Genomic DNA, 17,414 nt, shown 5'->3' with positions numbered 1-17,414 from the left:
TTTTATAACATAATACAACTTCGAGGAGAGAATATCGTGAAGATTAAGTTGAGTTAATGAAATTTTTTAATTAATTTTTTACTAAGATTCAATTTCATTTCTTCCTAGTTTAAGTATTTTGTTAAGAGAAGATATTATTGGTATAGACTTTGACATCTGGATGTAAAAGGTTTGACTGGGTTATCAAAGTGAATAGAGAAAGTATTTTGTTAAGAGAGATTTTTTATGTTTTCTTGAAGATTTAATCATGTAGATTAAGATACTGGGTAACATGAAGCTAAAAAGTTTGAGCATGAGATGTTTAGAAATTAGGTTAATAAATTACCCTAACATATTCCAACATGCTTATTAAGTTAGGTGTTAGTTTCTATTGGGACATCTATAACAATATATAAAGAGGATTTCCTCTTTTATCTCCACATTTTAAAATATCAATTTTATCTTTTAAAATAAAATTATTTATTAAATTTTTGAAAATTGACCATTACTTTAACAAGTCTTTTATAAAACGGTCTATATGTACTTTTTCTCTTTTTCTTTATTTATCAACAATTATTTTCTCATCTTTTCTGATATATTTCACTTTATTTTTAATAAATATAATTTTATTTTATATATTATTTTAATAACATTATAATATCATCACCTACTAATATAATATCACGCATATTAAAAATGCGTACACACAGGCGTGATAACACCTGTGTTTACGCTGGTGTTTAATAAAGCCCTTCCAAAAGACGTTGAATGTCATAAATTACATTGTTTCATTGAGATGCTAGTGAAGATTTTCGTATTATTGGTTGAAAGTTTCTCAAAATTAATTTATTGTGTATGTATATTGCAAGTGTGGTGTGAATGATATATGTATATTTATACACACACAAATAAATACATGAAATACATATATGTGTGTCTATGTATGTGTATGTATATCATATTGTATGGATGATATAGGAAAAAAATAATAATTCACTTTGATCTATTGTAAAATGTTATGATTGTATTTTGTACAAGAATAGGTTATGTTGCTGGTAGCAATAAAGGAGATACTCATAGCTAGAAGGATATTTTAATTTTCTCTAGTAGCTGAGTGATGCGTATTTATGTTTATATAAAATATTCTGGAAACTTAAGAATCCATTGGGTTGTTTATTAATGATATATTTACACTAGTAGATGTATATGTTTTAGTTAGTTATGTTCAATTAGTATAGTCCGATTAAATGGGTCATTACATTAGTGGTATCAAAGTAGTTCAAACTTCGGTTAAAAATGTGGAAATCGGGTATTATTATGTTTTTGTTGTGTGAAAATGTATTAGAAGTGATGAAAGAAATTTGATTAGAATGTGATGTGGAGATTTAAATTCTTATTACATTATGTTTAAGATGACTAGTCAATCCTCATACAAATTATACATTCCATATGATACTAACCATAGAGATTATGGTCACTACATAATAGCAACAAAGTGTCACCACAGATGTTATGGGACAACATATAACATGTTGCATTGCATCAAATTGAGACTGTTACATGTTGAGACAATTCTACTAATTTATCACCACAAATTGAATAGGTTGGAAGTTTATTAGGCATAGACCTTCTAAATTCGTTAGATGATCTAATTCATATTGGGCAAGTTAGTGGATCAGAAATATGGAGGAAATATTTGATACGATTCAATTTTCAAAGGAAAAAAAGTTATTAGTTTTTATCATTAAATATCAATTGTTAATTTTATTAGTGAGAAGAGTTGAACCCACAACCTTTTCTATCTTTCATTTTGAACTCACCAAATCAATTTTATTTTTCCAAATTGTTAATAGGAGGAGAAAGCTCGTGAATTCAATTCCCTTCTAAATTCACCAAATCTAATAGCATAATTCAACACAGGAAAAATCATCTTTGTTGACAAACGAGACTAAGTTTGATTTTTTTTTAAATTGATAAATATTAATAGTTAGTATTTTATTAATTTATGAAGTTGAAAACACAAAATGAGTGGTAGGGGTGATACTCTTTATGAGACACTTTTGGACAAATATTCCTAGGGGAGTATTTTTCCTATAGCTGATTAAGGTGATTTTTCTGTATTGAATTGTGATATTGGATTTAAACAAACACTTCGCGGGATTTTATACCCAAGTGATATTTTTAAGGCTTTAAACTATACCTACAACAAAAAGTGTTGTTCCTACTACGAAAATTTCTATCCAATCACGAGAACTGGAGCTATAGGAGACAAAAGATGAAACCAGTGCAACAAAAGAATATGTGCCTCTTGATGGACTTGAAAAACATTGAAAGTCATTCTAGAAGAAATCATAAGAAATCTCAATTGGAGGTAGAATACTGCACATTTCCAATGAAAAGATAAACGTAAAAATAAGAAAGAATAACGCATATAAGTAACTTAGTTCAGTTCAAGTGTTAAGGAACTTCAAATTACATTCACGAAAGAATTCCCTGAGAATTGATGTTAAAACTTGAAGTTTCTTTCTTTCTCGGTAAACTTTTACTCAACTATCATAGATTTTTGTTATTATAATTGAACAACAACTCTTAGTTAATTTTTGTTAATATAAGTTTCTATCTATAGAGCATAATTAACGTAACAAACTTCCATAAAATACACTTAAACTAATGAAGACACGTGATTAGTACTTTCTACTATTGAGCTAAAAACCGCATCTTCAGACAATACTATTGTCTGTATAAGACCAAACATTTGGAAATCCATCATTACTTCATCAAGTAAAATGTGGATGGTGAAATAGTAATGTTGAAACACAGGTCAAGCTCCCAAACTTCACATTTTAATCAAGGCGCTGTCAAAGGCTCAATATGAAAGCTTAAGAACTTAGGCTGCAAATTAAGTACGATAGATATCTATAATCCAACCTGTGAAAGAGTTTTGGATAACGAGCCAAGAATAGAATTTGTTTCATAAATTAGCAGAGCACATATCCTGATTAATTGTATAATTATAATTAACAAAATAATATCCTAAATTGTAGGTGACATTTTTTTTCTAGAATATTTACTATCCCTAGTTAGGATCCTTATGTGTTGAAGCTAAAGGCTATTTATGTGATCTGCATAATTGAATAAATTCTATATTTTTCAATAAATTTTAGCCAGCCACAGAATGTGTCGTGTTATTAACATTTCTCATCATAAAAAGAATTCAAAATGACACATTTGACGCTTCTAATCATTTAAACCAGATATGAGACTAAAGAGTTGATTTATAAACAAAATGGATGGATAAACTAATGGTACACCTATTCTTCCCTAACGCAACTATTTGTACAAGTATAGGAGCTTCTTGGTACCTCTGATACATCATATCTCTAATCCTATTCGACTTTCCTACAAAACTGTATGCAGTTTTAAAGTTCCGAAAATTAGATGGAATGATGACTGTTTGGATGAATACTTAACCATCCATGCTGCTTCAATCTTGTATCTCGCACTTTAAAGGTAGAGTTACAAACCGTCTTCGAACTCGTCGGGTATATGCAACTTCTCAACAGCAGCCTGTTTCAAAAAGAATAAATAATGACAACAACCATAAGTTTATTCCGTGTACAACTATGATCATACAAATTAACAGTAAATAGTCAAAACTTAGTTCCTGACATCGTATGTCTCTATATATTAGTCTCTCAAATTTTAAGTCTCTAGAATCAACTTCTTTTTCTTCGATGTTAGTGCCTGAACATATTATTTTGTCTTCAGCCTAAGAAGCAAAACGATAAAAAAGATTAATTTTGACTTATTTGATTGTTACAAAATAAATTTTAAGTCTAATTCAACCTTACAAAACCATTATAAGGTGAAGTTCAAACCCATTTATATACTCTAAATTAGTCTTATCTCTAGTAGAAGTGAGACTTCTAACACATCCCCTCACGCTTAGGTATATACATCTCGAGCGTAGGACTGGACATTAATAAGTGGTCCGATAACAGATGAAACAATAGACCCAACAAACATCAAATTTCACTAAGATAAACTATAACCCATAACTTTGATACCATTTTAAGAAATTGACTTTAAACTTAACTCAACCTCACAAAACTAGCTTGTAAGGTGAGGTTTGGATCTACTTATATACTCTAAATTAACCTTATCTCTAATGGATGTGACTTCCACCAACATTGACTTTTATATTTTCATAGACTAAATAATAGTGAAATACAATTTCAGGAAGTAAATTGGTCATTTACTTTACAAATTAACTAAACATTCAGCAAACGAATCTGAGAGCCGAAGATCAGTTATTTGTAAAAATTGTAAACGCATTTAGAACAAAAGGATTGTTGTAACTCAGTTATAAAGCAAGTTCACCTTAATGGCAGCAGCATCTGTTGCAGATGGTTTCAAATCCAAAGCAACACCATAATGAAACATTGCTCTTTCATGCATGTTACGCCTTCTATAGATATTGCCCATCAAAGCATAGACACTACTTTCACGAGGAGCACACTCTTTTAACTCCTCTAGGACATCCAAAGCCTCGTCAAATTTTTCTAAGCTGATGAGTATGCTGGCCTTTTGATACATGGGAAGTGGATTTTTCTTATCTGCTAAGATAGCCTTCTCCATTATGGTCAGTGCTTCCCAGCTTCTCTGACAGACCACATAAGTATACTTTCAGAATAACGGATACAGAAACGCGAGCATAAGACAAATGCAATAGTAGTCTGTATGTACTAATACACCTAGAGTGGCAAGAGATTATTAACCTTTAAAGCATGCAAAGCAGTTCCAAGGTATGACAGTATAACAGAAGATCGTGGGTTGATTTGGAAGGCCATACGGAAATGATGTTCAGAGAACTCAAGCTTCTCTTGGCGAAGATACAGCATTCCAAGTCCATACCATGCCTTATAGTGCCTTGAATCAACCATGAGTGCACTCTGGTAGGACTTAATCCCATTTTCAAAATCTTCTAGTGCAACATACCTGCAAAGAACAGTGAATCATGACTCACGAGATCATGAAAAGTTGTTAAACCATGTTTAGACACGTGTATATATGTAAGATTAATGTTCATACTCATGTCCACAAAGGGTGTGAGCATATGCAAATCTGGGATTTAGTTGAACAGCTCGTTGAAAGCTCTTCAGTGCAGTTTCATGATCTTTCTGCAGGCTGTAGCAATTACCCATGGCACACCTGCCATAGTATTCAATACAAAAGACAAACCAGGATTAGTGACAATAATTAGAACAGAACAGCCAAAATAACATTCCTTGGTGCTAGAACAGTACGGTAATATTCTCATCAGCTTCACAAGCAAATAGCTCTAGAAAACCAAAATACACAAAAAAATGTCTAAAGTTTGGCTCACAGTAAGTGCACACATGCGCACTCACACACATGAGCACACATAGCAGATGTAATTTTAAGCAATCTGGAAAGAAGAGAGTAGGTGCATAAAAATGCCATAAGAAGAATTTTGAGTACAAAAACTGAATTGTTACACAATTAAAATAAAGCTCAATGTAACACTACCAAGATTGAGGAGCTAAGCGATCAGTTGAAATCAATTCCTGAGCCAGGTAACTTAGCTTCATATCTTCCTTTAAATGCTGCACCAGATATAAGTCAGTTTTTAAGGGAAACATCCAGTAATCATTTAAAAATTTAAACTTTATGTGGAAGGAAGAAGCTAAAGAAATACAAGGATATTCCAGGTGCCCCACATCCAAGTTTCCTTTTGAAATTTTGTAGAAGACAACCGTTAAAAAAGGAATCGTTTTACATATATAGTACTAGCTATGTAACATCAGAGAAATCATAGCATCAAACACATTCTAGATATAACCTTAGAATAGGAGCACAGAGCAAGGGCATCAAAACATTATTATCTTTCTGTCAAGAGACTTTATTGGTTGAAAGGACCAAATGTGCAAATCAAAATGCAACAAAGAAAAATGGTTTGCTTTTAACAAAGAAAATATATTTCAACTCACATAAAGGACTGTTGAGTGTATATCCATTCCTTCCAAACTATAGGGTGTAATCTGACGAGCACGACTAAAGGCACAATCAGCTTCCAAGTAATCAACTAGCTCAAAGTATGCTTTTCCAACCTGCATTAAAACATGCTCAAGTAAGGAGGAGATTTCAAACGAGTTGAATTAATAAAACAAATCCAACCACTATGCTGGAAGGGATAGTTTTTCTCATTTTAGCCTTCGAGACAAGATTGTTTCTGTATAAGGAAGCACTGATAAGCCAAGTTCTACGAGGCAGTTTTGTTTTATGGTGTTAGTCTTATATATGTGGTGTGACAGACCAGTAGGAGGCCTTTAAGATATTAGTTTGTCGGTGCTTAACATAAAATTGAAAATTCAAGGAAAATAATTTTACTTCATTATATATATTAGGGTCCAAAGTTTACAGCATCCTGAAACTTAACAAATATCCCAACACTTTCTATTTAGTAAGCCACTTCCGAAACAAACAGTGGACATCTAACTGTGTCAAATAAGTGCCATGTCAGACATGTTTCTGAAATATATGAACAACACCAAATTGTTGTTTGCTTTTTAGTTCGTAGTCTTGGCTTCCCTTGATCTCTTCCACCCACTATCTTATTGTCCATCCAAAAAGATTAATCTATTGTCGTCATTCAGGACGAAGCCTAGTAGCAATTTTTACATTTAAAGTAACCCTGACTAAAGAGTCTTCCGGGCTTGAAGCCTGAACAACTGCCAAACAAAACTTTTGTGCTGAGATTTAATTTAGGATCTAAAATTTAATTTAACTAAGCTTTTTTTTTTCTAGTTCTTTGTTTTTATTTCTATATTTATAGTCTCATCAAAAGTTGACAAAGATTTTATTTTATTCACATCTTATATTCATTGAATTAGGGCCCAAAGTAGTAAAAGATTAGTTAACTGGATAGTGAGATTAATTTCGATTTGAGGTTAGGACCTCAGACAAGGCTTCATATACAGAAAAAAATACAGTCTTTTTATTAGTGAGAAAAGTGGAGAAATGTAACTAAGGGCAGATAAGATATTCTTTCAATGAAGGGAAAAATAATCAAGTACTATAAAGAACAAAATTTGTACGTTCACTGAACAAAAATTGGAATAAAACAAAATAAGCATGACGAATCCCAAATAAATACCAATGAAAATGCATCGAGCTACCAAAATTACCTGAGAAAGAACCCAACCAGTGTTGTAATGCTTCTGAGGAAGTTTCAGATAGGTATCTAGCGCATCCTGCTCTTCCACAAACAGATATTTAGGAAACAAATACATCTTGGGACAAGGTATTTTCCCCATTTTATTTCCAATTTTAAATCCCTAATTGCAATAATAACCTAAATATCTGGATTTTCCCGAGAAAGAATTAATTAATTACCTGGCTCCTATATAAACAGGAAAGTCTATAGCCTTCACCAAGAACTCTTAGAAGGGTCAATATTTCTGAAGCGCCAGTGCTGATCTTAGAACCACCTGTTACTTGCCTGCCAATATGAAAAGTTGCTGCTTCTTGCTCATATGTTTTGGCTTCAACGTCAGGAGATGAACAAGAATTTGTAGATGTATTATTTAAAGAATAATCTGGAACATCACTACGAATCCCTACAATTAAAAAAATGGAAATCATTTAGAATTTGAACAAGGAAACTTTTTAGGCAGTAAGCACCATAAGGAAAATAAACGAATTAATCATAATCATAAATGGATATGTAAAGTTAATAAAGTAGTTCAACATAGTATGCTGACACCTAGCAATGGATAGTATTTCTATCTGGCTCACCACTTTAGACAAAGGAGATGGCAAGAAAATCAAATTATATGAACTTTCCTTCTGAAATCTTTCGAAAGTCTATAGCACAGAAGAAACCGACAAGAAATCTAACATTGTCAGCTGGGATGCAACTTGTACAAGGGAATGATTTCCCAAATATTGCAACTCAACTATTTGTTAATGGAAACATTTCCATATAAAAGAATAAGCTAATAGACTAGAGTAGTGGGATATATAAACATTCATCACCTTCATCAATGTTTTCGTTGGCCCATGACTGCCCTTTACGAATTGCCATGGCACGAAATGCCACATGGTTTACCTTTGAACCTCCCTTATAAGAATTATTATTTCCATTTCCCGATACAACAGCTGAATTAGCATTTGCGTTTACACTTTCACTACTAGAGAGCCTTGAACTACGTCGAGGACCAGAATCAGAAAATAATCTACCTGAAATCTGTAACAATATATATTTAGTTTAGGAAAAAAAGGAATAGTGGAAAATGAGAGATTTATTATATAATCTTGGACAAGTCAAGCACTCAACTGAGTGTGCATAGTATTACAATCATGCAAAACACAAGTTACTCATCAAAATAAATGGTCAATGAATTCATACATTATAGTATGGAAAATATATTCAACTATTCATCTTACAATGTATAGCACCAAATAAAAATCCACAAAGAACAGAATGCAAAATAACTATAGCTGAGTGATTGCAGAAAATTGAGTACCAATGTTGCAACCATATAAATGAGAATCAATGGTAATTGGTAACATGAATTAAAAAGGTAAACTCAGATACCCACCCATAACATCATTATCAGATAGAAACACAATGGATGTCAAACAATGCTGATAGCAAAAATGTCATTCCTGAGATAAGAAAATGCTAACATGAATTGTGATGTCAACAATCTGAATAAATCTAGATCACTAACAAATACCAAAACAAGAAAAAAATAATCTATCCAATTCTGCCATGGTTTACTCTAGATTACAGAGAAAATCCAAGACCGATGGCACGTTTATCTACAATTGATGCAACTATAGGTTGAACTATAGAACCAACCTTTCGTAACTTTCCTTCACCCACAAACTTTCTTCGAGGGGCTTGAATAGGAGAGTTGACAATTGACTTAGGAGAACTGTCAACACTAAGTGTAGTAAGATTTTGACAATTTGGCATCACATTCCTACACAATGGGGGTGGAGCAACACCTGACAACTGCAAAAAACGATAACATAACATGTAATTGACCAAGGAACCTGCATTATCAATTTATAAACTAAAGAAAACCGGGATGGCTTTATCCATGTCTGGATATATAGCTATTCACAATTTTTAGAACACATTAATAGGCATACATAATATAAAACTAGAATCACCTGTGCAACCATTGGAGATGGGGTGCTATAAAATGACATGTTAGATGAACCACTATTAATAGGTTGACAAGTAGCTCCTCCTAAAAGAGATGCTCCATGATGATACGCAGCAATATCCTTGAGACCTTGCATTTGGTTGAGTTGCCTTGGACTCCCTTCTTCGGGAATACAAGATCTGGGAGCAACTTCATTGCTATCTTCAGGTGATATATGAGAGTTTGGAGAGGTTGAACAATTCAGGTATTCCTTTTGTAGGCAAAAGGCAGCTGCTTCACCAAAAACTACACTTGCTTCTTCAGCAGCACCTAGAAAACAGTGTATGATAATAATGACGAATGAGAGAATAAGAAAAGAATATTAAGATTTACTCTAGAAAACAGTCATTTAGTTAAACCAATCAATTTGCATCAGTTTCCTGGCCATATGTCGTCTTTCCATTGAGTCACTTGACAGATTCACTATTTGTTAAAGTCATAAGCAGTATAGTAAGGAAGAATTTTTTTTATAAGGCTCATTACTGTCGAGGTTTTTCATATAGCACATGAAAACCATGACAATAGAGTGTGCCTGGTGCTCCATTACCAAAACAAAATGTATAAACAATAAGTACATCATTACCATACCATACTGTTTAAAATGGTTGCGTTAGATTTCTTATTTTTCCAAAGCTAAAAATAATTTCTTGGAAATGGGAAAAATGCATTTAAAAAATATGCAAGCAGCAATTTGAACTAGTAGGTTTGGCCAATTGCTTCATTAAGCATGTTCAGTCATTGGGATTTGTAGGAGTAATTAATATATCTAGGCAATCATGATGTGTAGGCTAGGAGGTTGAGTGTTGGATAACCTCTAACCTAGCACCTAGCTGCAGCATTTAGTTTTTCACCTTTTTTGTATCTCCTTCATCATATATATAAATATCAGGAATAGTAGAGGGATTCTAATTAAGCCCTCAAACATATTTTGTCTGTTTTAATCTCAACTAGATTCAAGTGCTATCATCTCACATTACCTAATATACACAACTCCTCATATGCAACCCACATTAGAGGATCCATTGACAGTGCCTGCTTGAAATGTTGTATGGCACTTTTCCTTCTGTCAGTGCATCTGAAAAGGTAGAATAATTATTAAAGGGAATATAGATATGAAAATAGTATGAACTAAAGCCAAGACAGGCATTTAAAGACAATTCAATGGAAACCAGTCACAGAGGACCAAATATTCATTGAACATACCAAATACTTGATGGGAATCAACCACTAAATGGCAACCAAGGCTGTGATGTAAACATGCAACCATTTGATAAAGGGATGTGCCAATAGAGAGAAGTGAGATTATCTAAATATTATAGAATCCTATGTGAAATTATGAGCAATATCAATCCAAATAGTTTTTGAAGAGCTGGTTATAAAATTCAAGAGTTGAAATCACCCTTGCTGTCTACTTTATGTGGCAACAAAATGTATTCTCCAATTCTTGATATGATTGTTTTGGAGTTGTCCATCCTTCTCAAAGAATATGCTTACAAAAACCAAAAAGTTTCACCGCAAGTTATTAATATTTCTAGGGCATAGTTATCAAAGCTAAGAAAGAAGCACTGCAGTGCATAGAAACGAACCCCAAAAAAGGCTATAAAGGTATAGCACATGGTTGGATAAGCAATTTAATAAATTTTATTTACAACTTATATAATTAATAGTTTATATTTATATTATATACATTCAAATGGTAAAAGAAAATTAAAAATGAATGCTCATAATCCATTACATATTTATAATTAACAATAAAAGGTAAAGGAAGAAACAAAAGAAAATTCACAAGATATATTCATATATCAAACATAAGATATAAGATATACTAAACATTAGATAACAAGCGAGAAGGCATTGCACAGAGAAAACAACACAGGAGGTTGGCGGTTCACAGATGGATGCATGGGAAAATACAACTAGGGATTTAAATTATAATGGTTGAAGCAAAATTTCAATTTTACTCCTGGCACCCACAAGAAAAGTAATGTCTTTTAGGGCAAAATGGGGTTTACAAAAAGGCTTCATTTAGTGTAGCTAGAATGCTAGGGCCATTGGTTTGGTTACAACTGTAGCAGTCCCTATTTGAGAACATGCTACTATTCAAACTTTGTAGCGCCTGATGACTGCTCTTCATGCTATTCATCACTATGTTCAAGGGAAAATTGTATAAGTACAACTCTTAGCTTCTTCTACATACCAATGAAAAGTGCAAAGTGGTAAGAACAACAACACTAATTTGGTGTCATTGTTGAGTATATGTTATGTGATTTTGCAAAATTAGTTAGATTATTTAATTTATAATTATCAAAGAATATATATTGGGGGAAGGGTAGTCAACATTGATATGAAGACAGTTCAGCAACCTGTAAATGAGCCCTAATAAATAATGACCAGCTGCACCATTTGGAACCTACATAGTAAGAAAAACAAAATTAACAAAATCATTAACCTTCATCCAGAAATGCACCAACAAACTATAATAAAAAGCTACTTGAAACAGAAGGGATATGTCAACTTAGGTGAAAAACGAATCAATAATAGCAAACTCGACTTATAGTACATAGTTGAATAACAATGATAAAAAAACTAATGGACCCCAGTACCAGAAGGCTTCTTGCTATGAGAATGTACGAAAGAGGATCATGATACGCAAAATATGAATGATAATAAATTTAAAATTCTTTGGGGAATACAATATGGCCACCTATATATTTTTATAATTTAATAACTAGGAGATAACCATTAATCTAAAATACATTCTAAACTGTGTTTTATACCTCTGCACTAGGGTCATTGATAGGACATAACGCTGCTTCAGCTTCAGTAAGAAGATCCATATGAAAGCATGATATGGCAAACAAGTACCGTGACTGAGCCATTTGGGAGCCTTCAAGTAATAAATAAGGAAAATAACGTGTCAAGATAAATAATAAGAAGCACTGCTACAAAATGACAGCAAGTAAAGGAAGTGAAACATTCTATTACAAGTTAATTAAATAAGGGGAAATAAAGGGTGGTGATATGATATTTAAAAATAATAGGACATAGCTCCAAAACTGACCGAAACGTAAATAACTAAGTAAGGGGGAAAATACCCTTTAAGATATGGTATGCACAATAAGCTTGATTGCTCTGCAAGTAACAGCCAGCTAACAATTGCAAATTTGTCTGCATTAAACAAACACAAATATCAAACACTGACGAAGAAAGTTTAAAAAATGTCCTTTAGCAAGTGATGTAAACTTAATAAATAGCCAAATAAAGGATGAAACAAACTTCATGGGCAAGTAATAGTTAACGATGTTACAAGGGTACAAAGATGTTAACTAGGTATATTCCAACACAAGGATCACAAGCACCAATGGAGATATTAAATCATCTAGAAATATGACAAAATTATAATATATAAGTAGATGCAAACCTGACCTAACCATACTGATTTTGTGGAGTTTAGTTCAATTTAAATTTAACTTTCTTAAGATGGTATTAGAGTCATTAATAACTTATCCTAATGAGGCACTAGGCCTATCGTGCTACCCACAATTAGACCATCTCTCTATTCCCACGTTTGATGCCTTCAACGTGAAAGGACGTGTTCACAATGCCACATCATCTAGAGATATGGCCAAATTATAACATATAGGTGAACACAAACCTCAGTTTACTAAGCTAATTCTGTAGGTTGAATTAAACTTAATTTCTACTTTATTTAAGAGACAGCTAATTCTGTAGGTTGAATTAAACTTAATTTCTACTTTATTTAAGAGACACATACGAAAACACATGTACCTTAGCTACAAGTACAACAAATAATGACGATACATCATACACATCAATTCAGAAAAACTTCACCAACACGTGTAACAATAATAAGTTAATAATAAAACATATCAATATCAAATCTTAAATATGGACGTCTCCTTTCCCACAGATCTGCATGATTCACACTTGCCGTAAATGAATATAATTAACAGCAGGTTGCGTTATGTTCAGGGTAACAAGGGTTTTTCCTTGTCAACAGATCAAAACACTATCTAGCCCTAAACTTAAGGTTAAATTCTGCAAAAACATCTTCATGTTACACAAGCAACCATTGCATGTCGAACAGTCAAACTAAATAATCGCTTACAGTTCTTAGGCTTAGCTCTTGAGGGGCTGTATGTACACCACCCGACCAACATCTATTGGCCAACTAAGCAAGTCTCGCATGTGACTGTCTGAGGGTGCAGTCAATTAGCCTATCCTTCTTTGTCTCACATTGCAAAACCAATATGACATAACTGTTGACAAAACACTCAGGCATTGCTAATAGGAAAATGCTCGAAGAACATGAAGAATTCTTGAGCCCTGCCCTTGAGGGCCAGTATAATGGTCTCTACGACCTTCTGTGAACCTAGCAGGTGTATTCTCTAGCGTGAACAAAAGTCAATTTCTAAAGCCAGTAAAAAAACTAGAAAACCTTTTTGGAGCTTCTTTACTGAAAAAAAAAAAAAACTATTTTCCAGTAAAAAAGAAACCTATTTTTTTCAGTAAAAAAAAACTTTTAACTAGTGTCCATAGGCTTTATAACAAGTATCCCTCTTCCAGTGACTCGGCACAAACTCACTCCAAATTTTGAAACCACAAAAACCATCACCCATGTTCACCACTCTAAAGAAACCTATTAAACACTGAAGGAAACTCCAAACCTCAATTGAATCACCCTATTAACGCAACAAGATTAGAACAAAAGCAAATCAAAATCTCTCAGTTGGAGAAACTTCCTCAAACGAATCGAATCGAATCGAACAGCTAACGATACCCTGACCGAAGTCATCGATCTTGAAGCACAGGCAACGTAACAGAGTAAGGAAAAAAATTGAAGTTCCACACGTTTGTGGGCTTTAGTAACTAATTTCTTCTTCCCTCTAGGTAGGTTTTGTACAATAAATTTCTAAGAAACCAGATAAGAACTAAAAGAAAAGTTCAGTGCATAGTGCTGAAAAGAGGATAAAATGCAGTGAAACATCACCTCGGAGGGAAACTGAGCACAGAGACGCTGCGAGATGAATATGGCATTCGAGTGCATGAAATGGCGAAGACTCTTCTGCACGCAATCCACAAGTATGGCTTCCATGGTTTGCTTCGCAATGTTCAATTTTTTATCGGGAATTGAAGAACATAACCAACACAAAAAGAGGGAGTGAGAGTGGGGTTTGGGTTCTGCTGTGATTTGTTTTGTTGTTGGTTTAAAATTGGGGGTCTCACGTGTTCGCTCTCTTTTTTGAAATTCAATCACGTGATGAGACACCCAATACAGTGCGTTTTCTGAACTGAAGTGCTATATGTGCTGAAAAGATCGTGAGGATCAAAATAGAAAAATTTATAAATAATAAACATGGTTCACCGAACTATCAATATTCTTTGATAAGGTTGAAAATAAAAATAAGATATATAATTTATTAAATTATTTATCTTTAATCACTTCATTCATAATTTAATTCTCTTTATCATTAGTCTTTTCGTTACATAGTTTATGTCCCTTTTTATTTCAAATAAGATATTAGATTGCATATCTAGATAATTTATTTTATTTAATAATATATTTTATTACCAAAATTAATGGGGCTAAAGAGTGACATTTTGTTTGACAGATAAAAATGAAATAAAGAAGAAAAAGTATTTTCTTTTACAAATCTATGAAATATACATGATAAAGGGAATATAAAAATAAAGCTTTTTCTGGTGCAAGATTTTATTTCTTCTTTTTATGGTTCGAACAAGCATTTTCCTCTTTTTGTCTCTTCTACTCTTCCTTTGTGCTTCCCCTCTACAAAACGCATGAATCAAGCTCTCATGCCTTTCAATGGAGCTATTGATCTTTGCTTCCCCTCTATTAAAGCATTTTATCATTTTCTTTGCAATTACGGTTCATTCTTCTATTTCTTGCTCTTAATCGATGTGTTATATATGTTGTTGAAATGTCTTCTAATCATTTTTTTCAAAATTATGGTTCAGCTCCCGACCATCCTCGAATGCATATGGTGTTCATCGTTTAAGGTGAACTTATTTTCCAATATTCAACGACTAGTGTTGAATATTTTTTTTGTTGTTAAGTATATTTTTAGTCCTTGAACTTTGATCTAAAATTAGAATTTGTCTATGTCCGAAATTTTGATACATTTTGGTCCTTAAACTTTATAAATGAATGAATATAGTCTTTTTTAACCAAATTACATTAGCTTTTTCCAAGATATCGAACACATTTTTCAGCAGATATTGAACCAGAAATGTGTCAATAGTGTAAACAACTCCAATACTAATACAAAACACGTTCGACATGTCCAAAAAAGTTAACGTAATTGGGTTATAAGGATTATATTCATTCATTTTTTAAGTTTATGGATCAAAATGTATCGAAGTTTCAGACAAAGATGAATTTCAATTTTTGGTCAAAGTTCAGGGACTAAAAACATACTTAAACCTTTTTTTTAACCAAAAGAATAGAGAAAGGAATGGAAAGATTGTACAAATGCAAATATGTGGCCGATTTTTAAGCTTATTTAAGTCATTTTGTTCATCCACCGAAAAATTTGGCGATACATTGTGGATAATTCTTTCAAGGTCAAATGTGGCTCATTAATTTGGATTTGGATTAAAAATTTGAAACTTCAATCTTTAATAAACATTGTGGCATGTTAATTTTTTTACATTCATTTCTTTTACATTTGGTTAATCCTTTTTACTCATTTCATGTTAGGAATCCAAGTGTGAGTCTAAGTCCCACATTGACCAGAATTGAGAAAGTAGAGCACCATATAAGGATCAAGGCCCATAAACCCATTGCCTTAAGGTTTTGGGTTGAGAGTGGTGTCAATGTCTTATGTGGTTGGGCTCAGGTCTCATTGGTGTTGTTCTCCCCGGTGAAACCCCCTCTGTAAAACCTAACAAGTGGTATCAGAGCCGATGGTTCAGACGAGTACAGTATGGTCCCTGTATCGAAAGTCTTCCTGGCAAGGGTTCCAGGTAAGCGTGTCCCGTTAAGATGAACGGCGGTACGAGAAGGGGTACGAGAAGGGGTACTCGTGTGGTTGGGAATGCTTCCGCTGGAGGGGGAGTGTACCAATGTGGTTGAAGGGACTCACCCTTGAGGGGGAGAATGTTAGGAATCCAAGTGTGAGTCTAAGTCCCACATTGACCAGAATTGAGAAAGTAGAGCACCATATAAGGATTAAGGTTTTGGGTTGAGAGTGGTGTCAATGTCTTATGTGGTTGGGCTCAGGTCTCATTGGTGTTGTTCTCCCCGGTGAAACCCCCTCTGTAAAACCTAACATTTCATTACTTGTCTATTTATACCATCTTCAGTGTACCATTTTCGATTTAATATACCATATTCGATTTCAACATGTTTGTTTTGCATAAACAATGTCACTCAATCTCAAAAGTGAACCTTGAGAAGGAACTTGTGCAACACATAACAACTCTAGCAATCAACAACTCAAATAGATAACAAAGCTCACAAAACACACAAGGAAACTCTTTTTGTATTTTTATCAAATAGTTGGTGTGCAACAAGAAAGTTAACATAGAGTATTTATAATTGTTAAGAGTAGATTTCATTCACTTCATTCTCATGCATTCACAAACATCTCAATTTCATATTCAAGCAAAATCAATTCACAAGATTACTCAAATCATATTCCTAGAGACTTTGAGCCTATGATAACTCATCAAATTTCAACTCCTTGAATTCTAACAAGTGAAATCATGCATTAAATTCAAGAGTCTTAAGATTACTAATGAATCATGTTCTACCCCTAGATACAAGCTCCATTAGGTATTCAATTTCAGTTCTAGGTTCAAAAAACATTTTCCAACACATCAAAAACCATAAATAAGTCATGGGTAATCAAAACAAAAGCAAGCATTAAGCATGGAATCAAATAATAACATTGAAATGGAAAATCATGTGTATATTAACAACACAAAAATACACGAGAAATTTGTTCATTACATCTAATCTTAACAAAAAGGTCTAGCTTTCTATGGTGGAGAACCTAAGGTTTACAAATAGAAGAAATAGGGAAAAGATGGAAACAAAGAGAATATTCAAGCCATCTCCCTAGGTTCTTGACAACTACTTCATGCTCCAATTGTGTCTCCCATTCGCGTCTCCAACTTCAATTCACAACCCATATTCCTCTCCTGCGTTAAAAG

At 33.2% G+C, this 17,414-nt stretch overlaps 1 protein-coding gene across 1 annotated transcript; it reads right to left on the bottom strand.

Annotated features, from left to right (window-relative positions):
- Positions 1-3,137: 3,137 nt before the first annotated feature.
- On the bottom strand, positions 3,138-14,465 carry LOC114180351 (cell division cycle protein 27 homolog B-like). Its single transcript, XM_028066654.1, has 16 exons — positions 14,230-14,465; positions 12,314-12,386; positions 11,996-12,105; positions 11,582-11,628; positions 10,196-10,293; positions 9,184-9,488; positions 8,867-9,022; positions 8,038-8,248; positions 7,396-7,619; positions 7,188-7,253; positions 5,991-6,110; positions 5,530-5,606; positions 5,071-5,190; positions 4,758-4,977; positions 4,360-4,641; positions 3,138-3,546 (listed from the first exon to the last, which is right to left on the bottom strand). Exons 1-16 carry the CDS (start codon positions 14,332-14,334, stop codon positions 3,496-3,498), a joined length of 2,265 nt encoding a protein of 754 aa, XP_027922455.1. The 5' UTR covers positions 14,335-14,465; the 3' UTR covers positions 3,138-3,495.
- Between the last annotated feature and the right edge of the window lie 2,949 nt (positions 14,466-17,414).

The sequence above is a fragment of the Vigna unguiculata genome, chromosome 4, assembly GCF_004118075.2.
Source record: "Vigna unguiculata cultivar IT97K-499-35 chromosome 4, ASM411807v1, whole genome shotgun sequence".
In the NCBI taxonomy this organism is placed as follows: domain Eukaryota; kingdom Viridiplantae; phylum Streptophyta; class Magnoliopsida; order Fabales; family Fabaceae; genus Vigna; species Vigna unguiculata.
Note: the sequence above shows the minus strand (reverse complement) of the source record. Positions and strands in the feature narration are given on the sequence as shown.

Bases quoted from the DNA above. Each gene is read 5' to 3' on its own strand.
- LOC114180351 (XM_028066654.1), bottom strand. From the start codon at position 14,334: ATGGAAGCCATACTTGTGGATTGCGTGCAGAAGAGTCTTCGCCATTTC. The intron at 12,106-12,313 runs GTATTTTCCCCC...TATTACTTGAAG, and splicing joins TGCATACCATATCTTAAAGG to GCTCCCAAATGGCTCAGTCA. The intron at 8,249-8,866 runs GTTGGTTCTATA...ATATTGTTACAG, and splicing joins GTGAAGGAAAGTTACGAAAG to ATTTCAGGTAGATTATTTTC.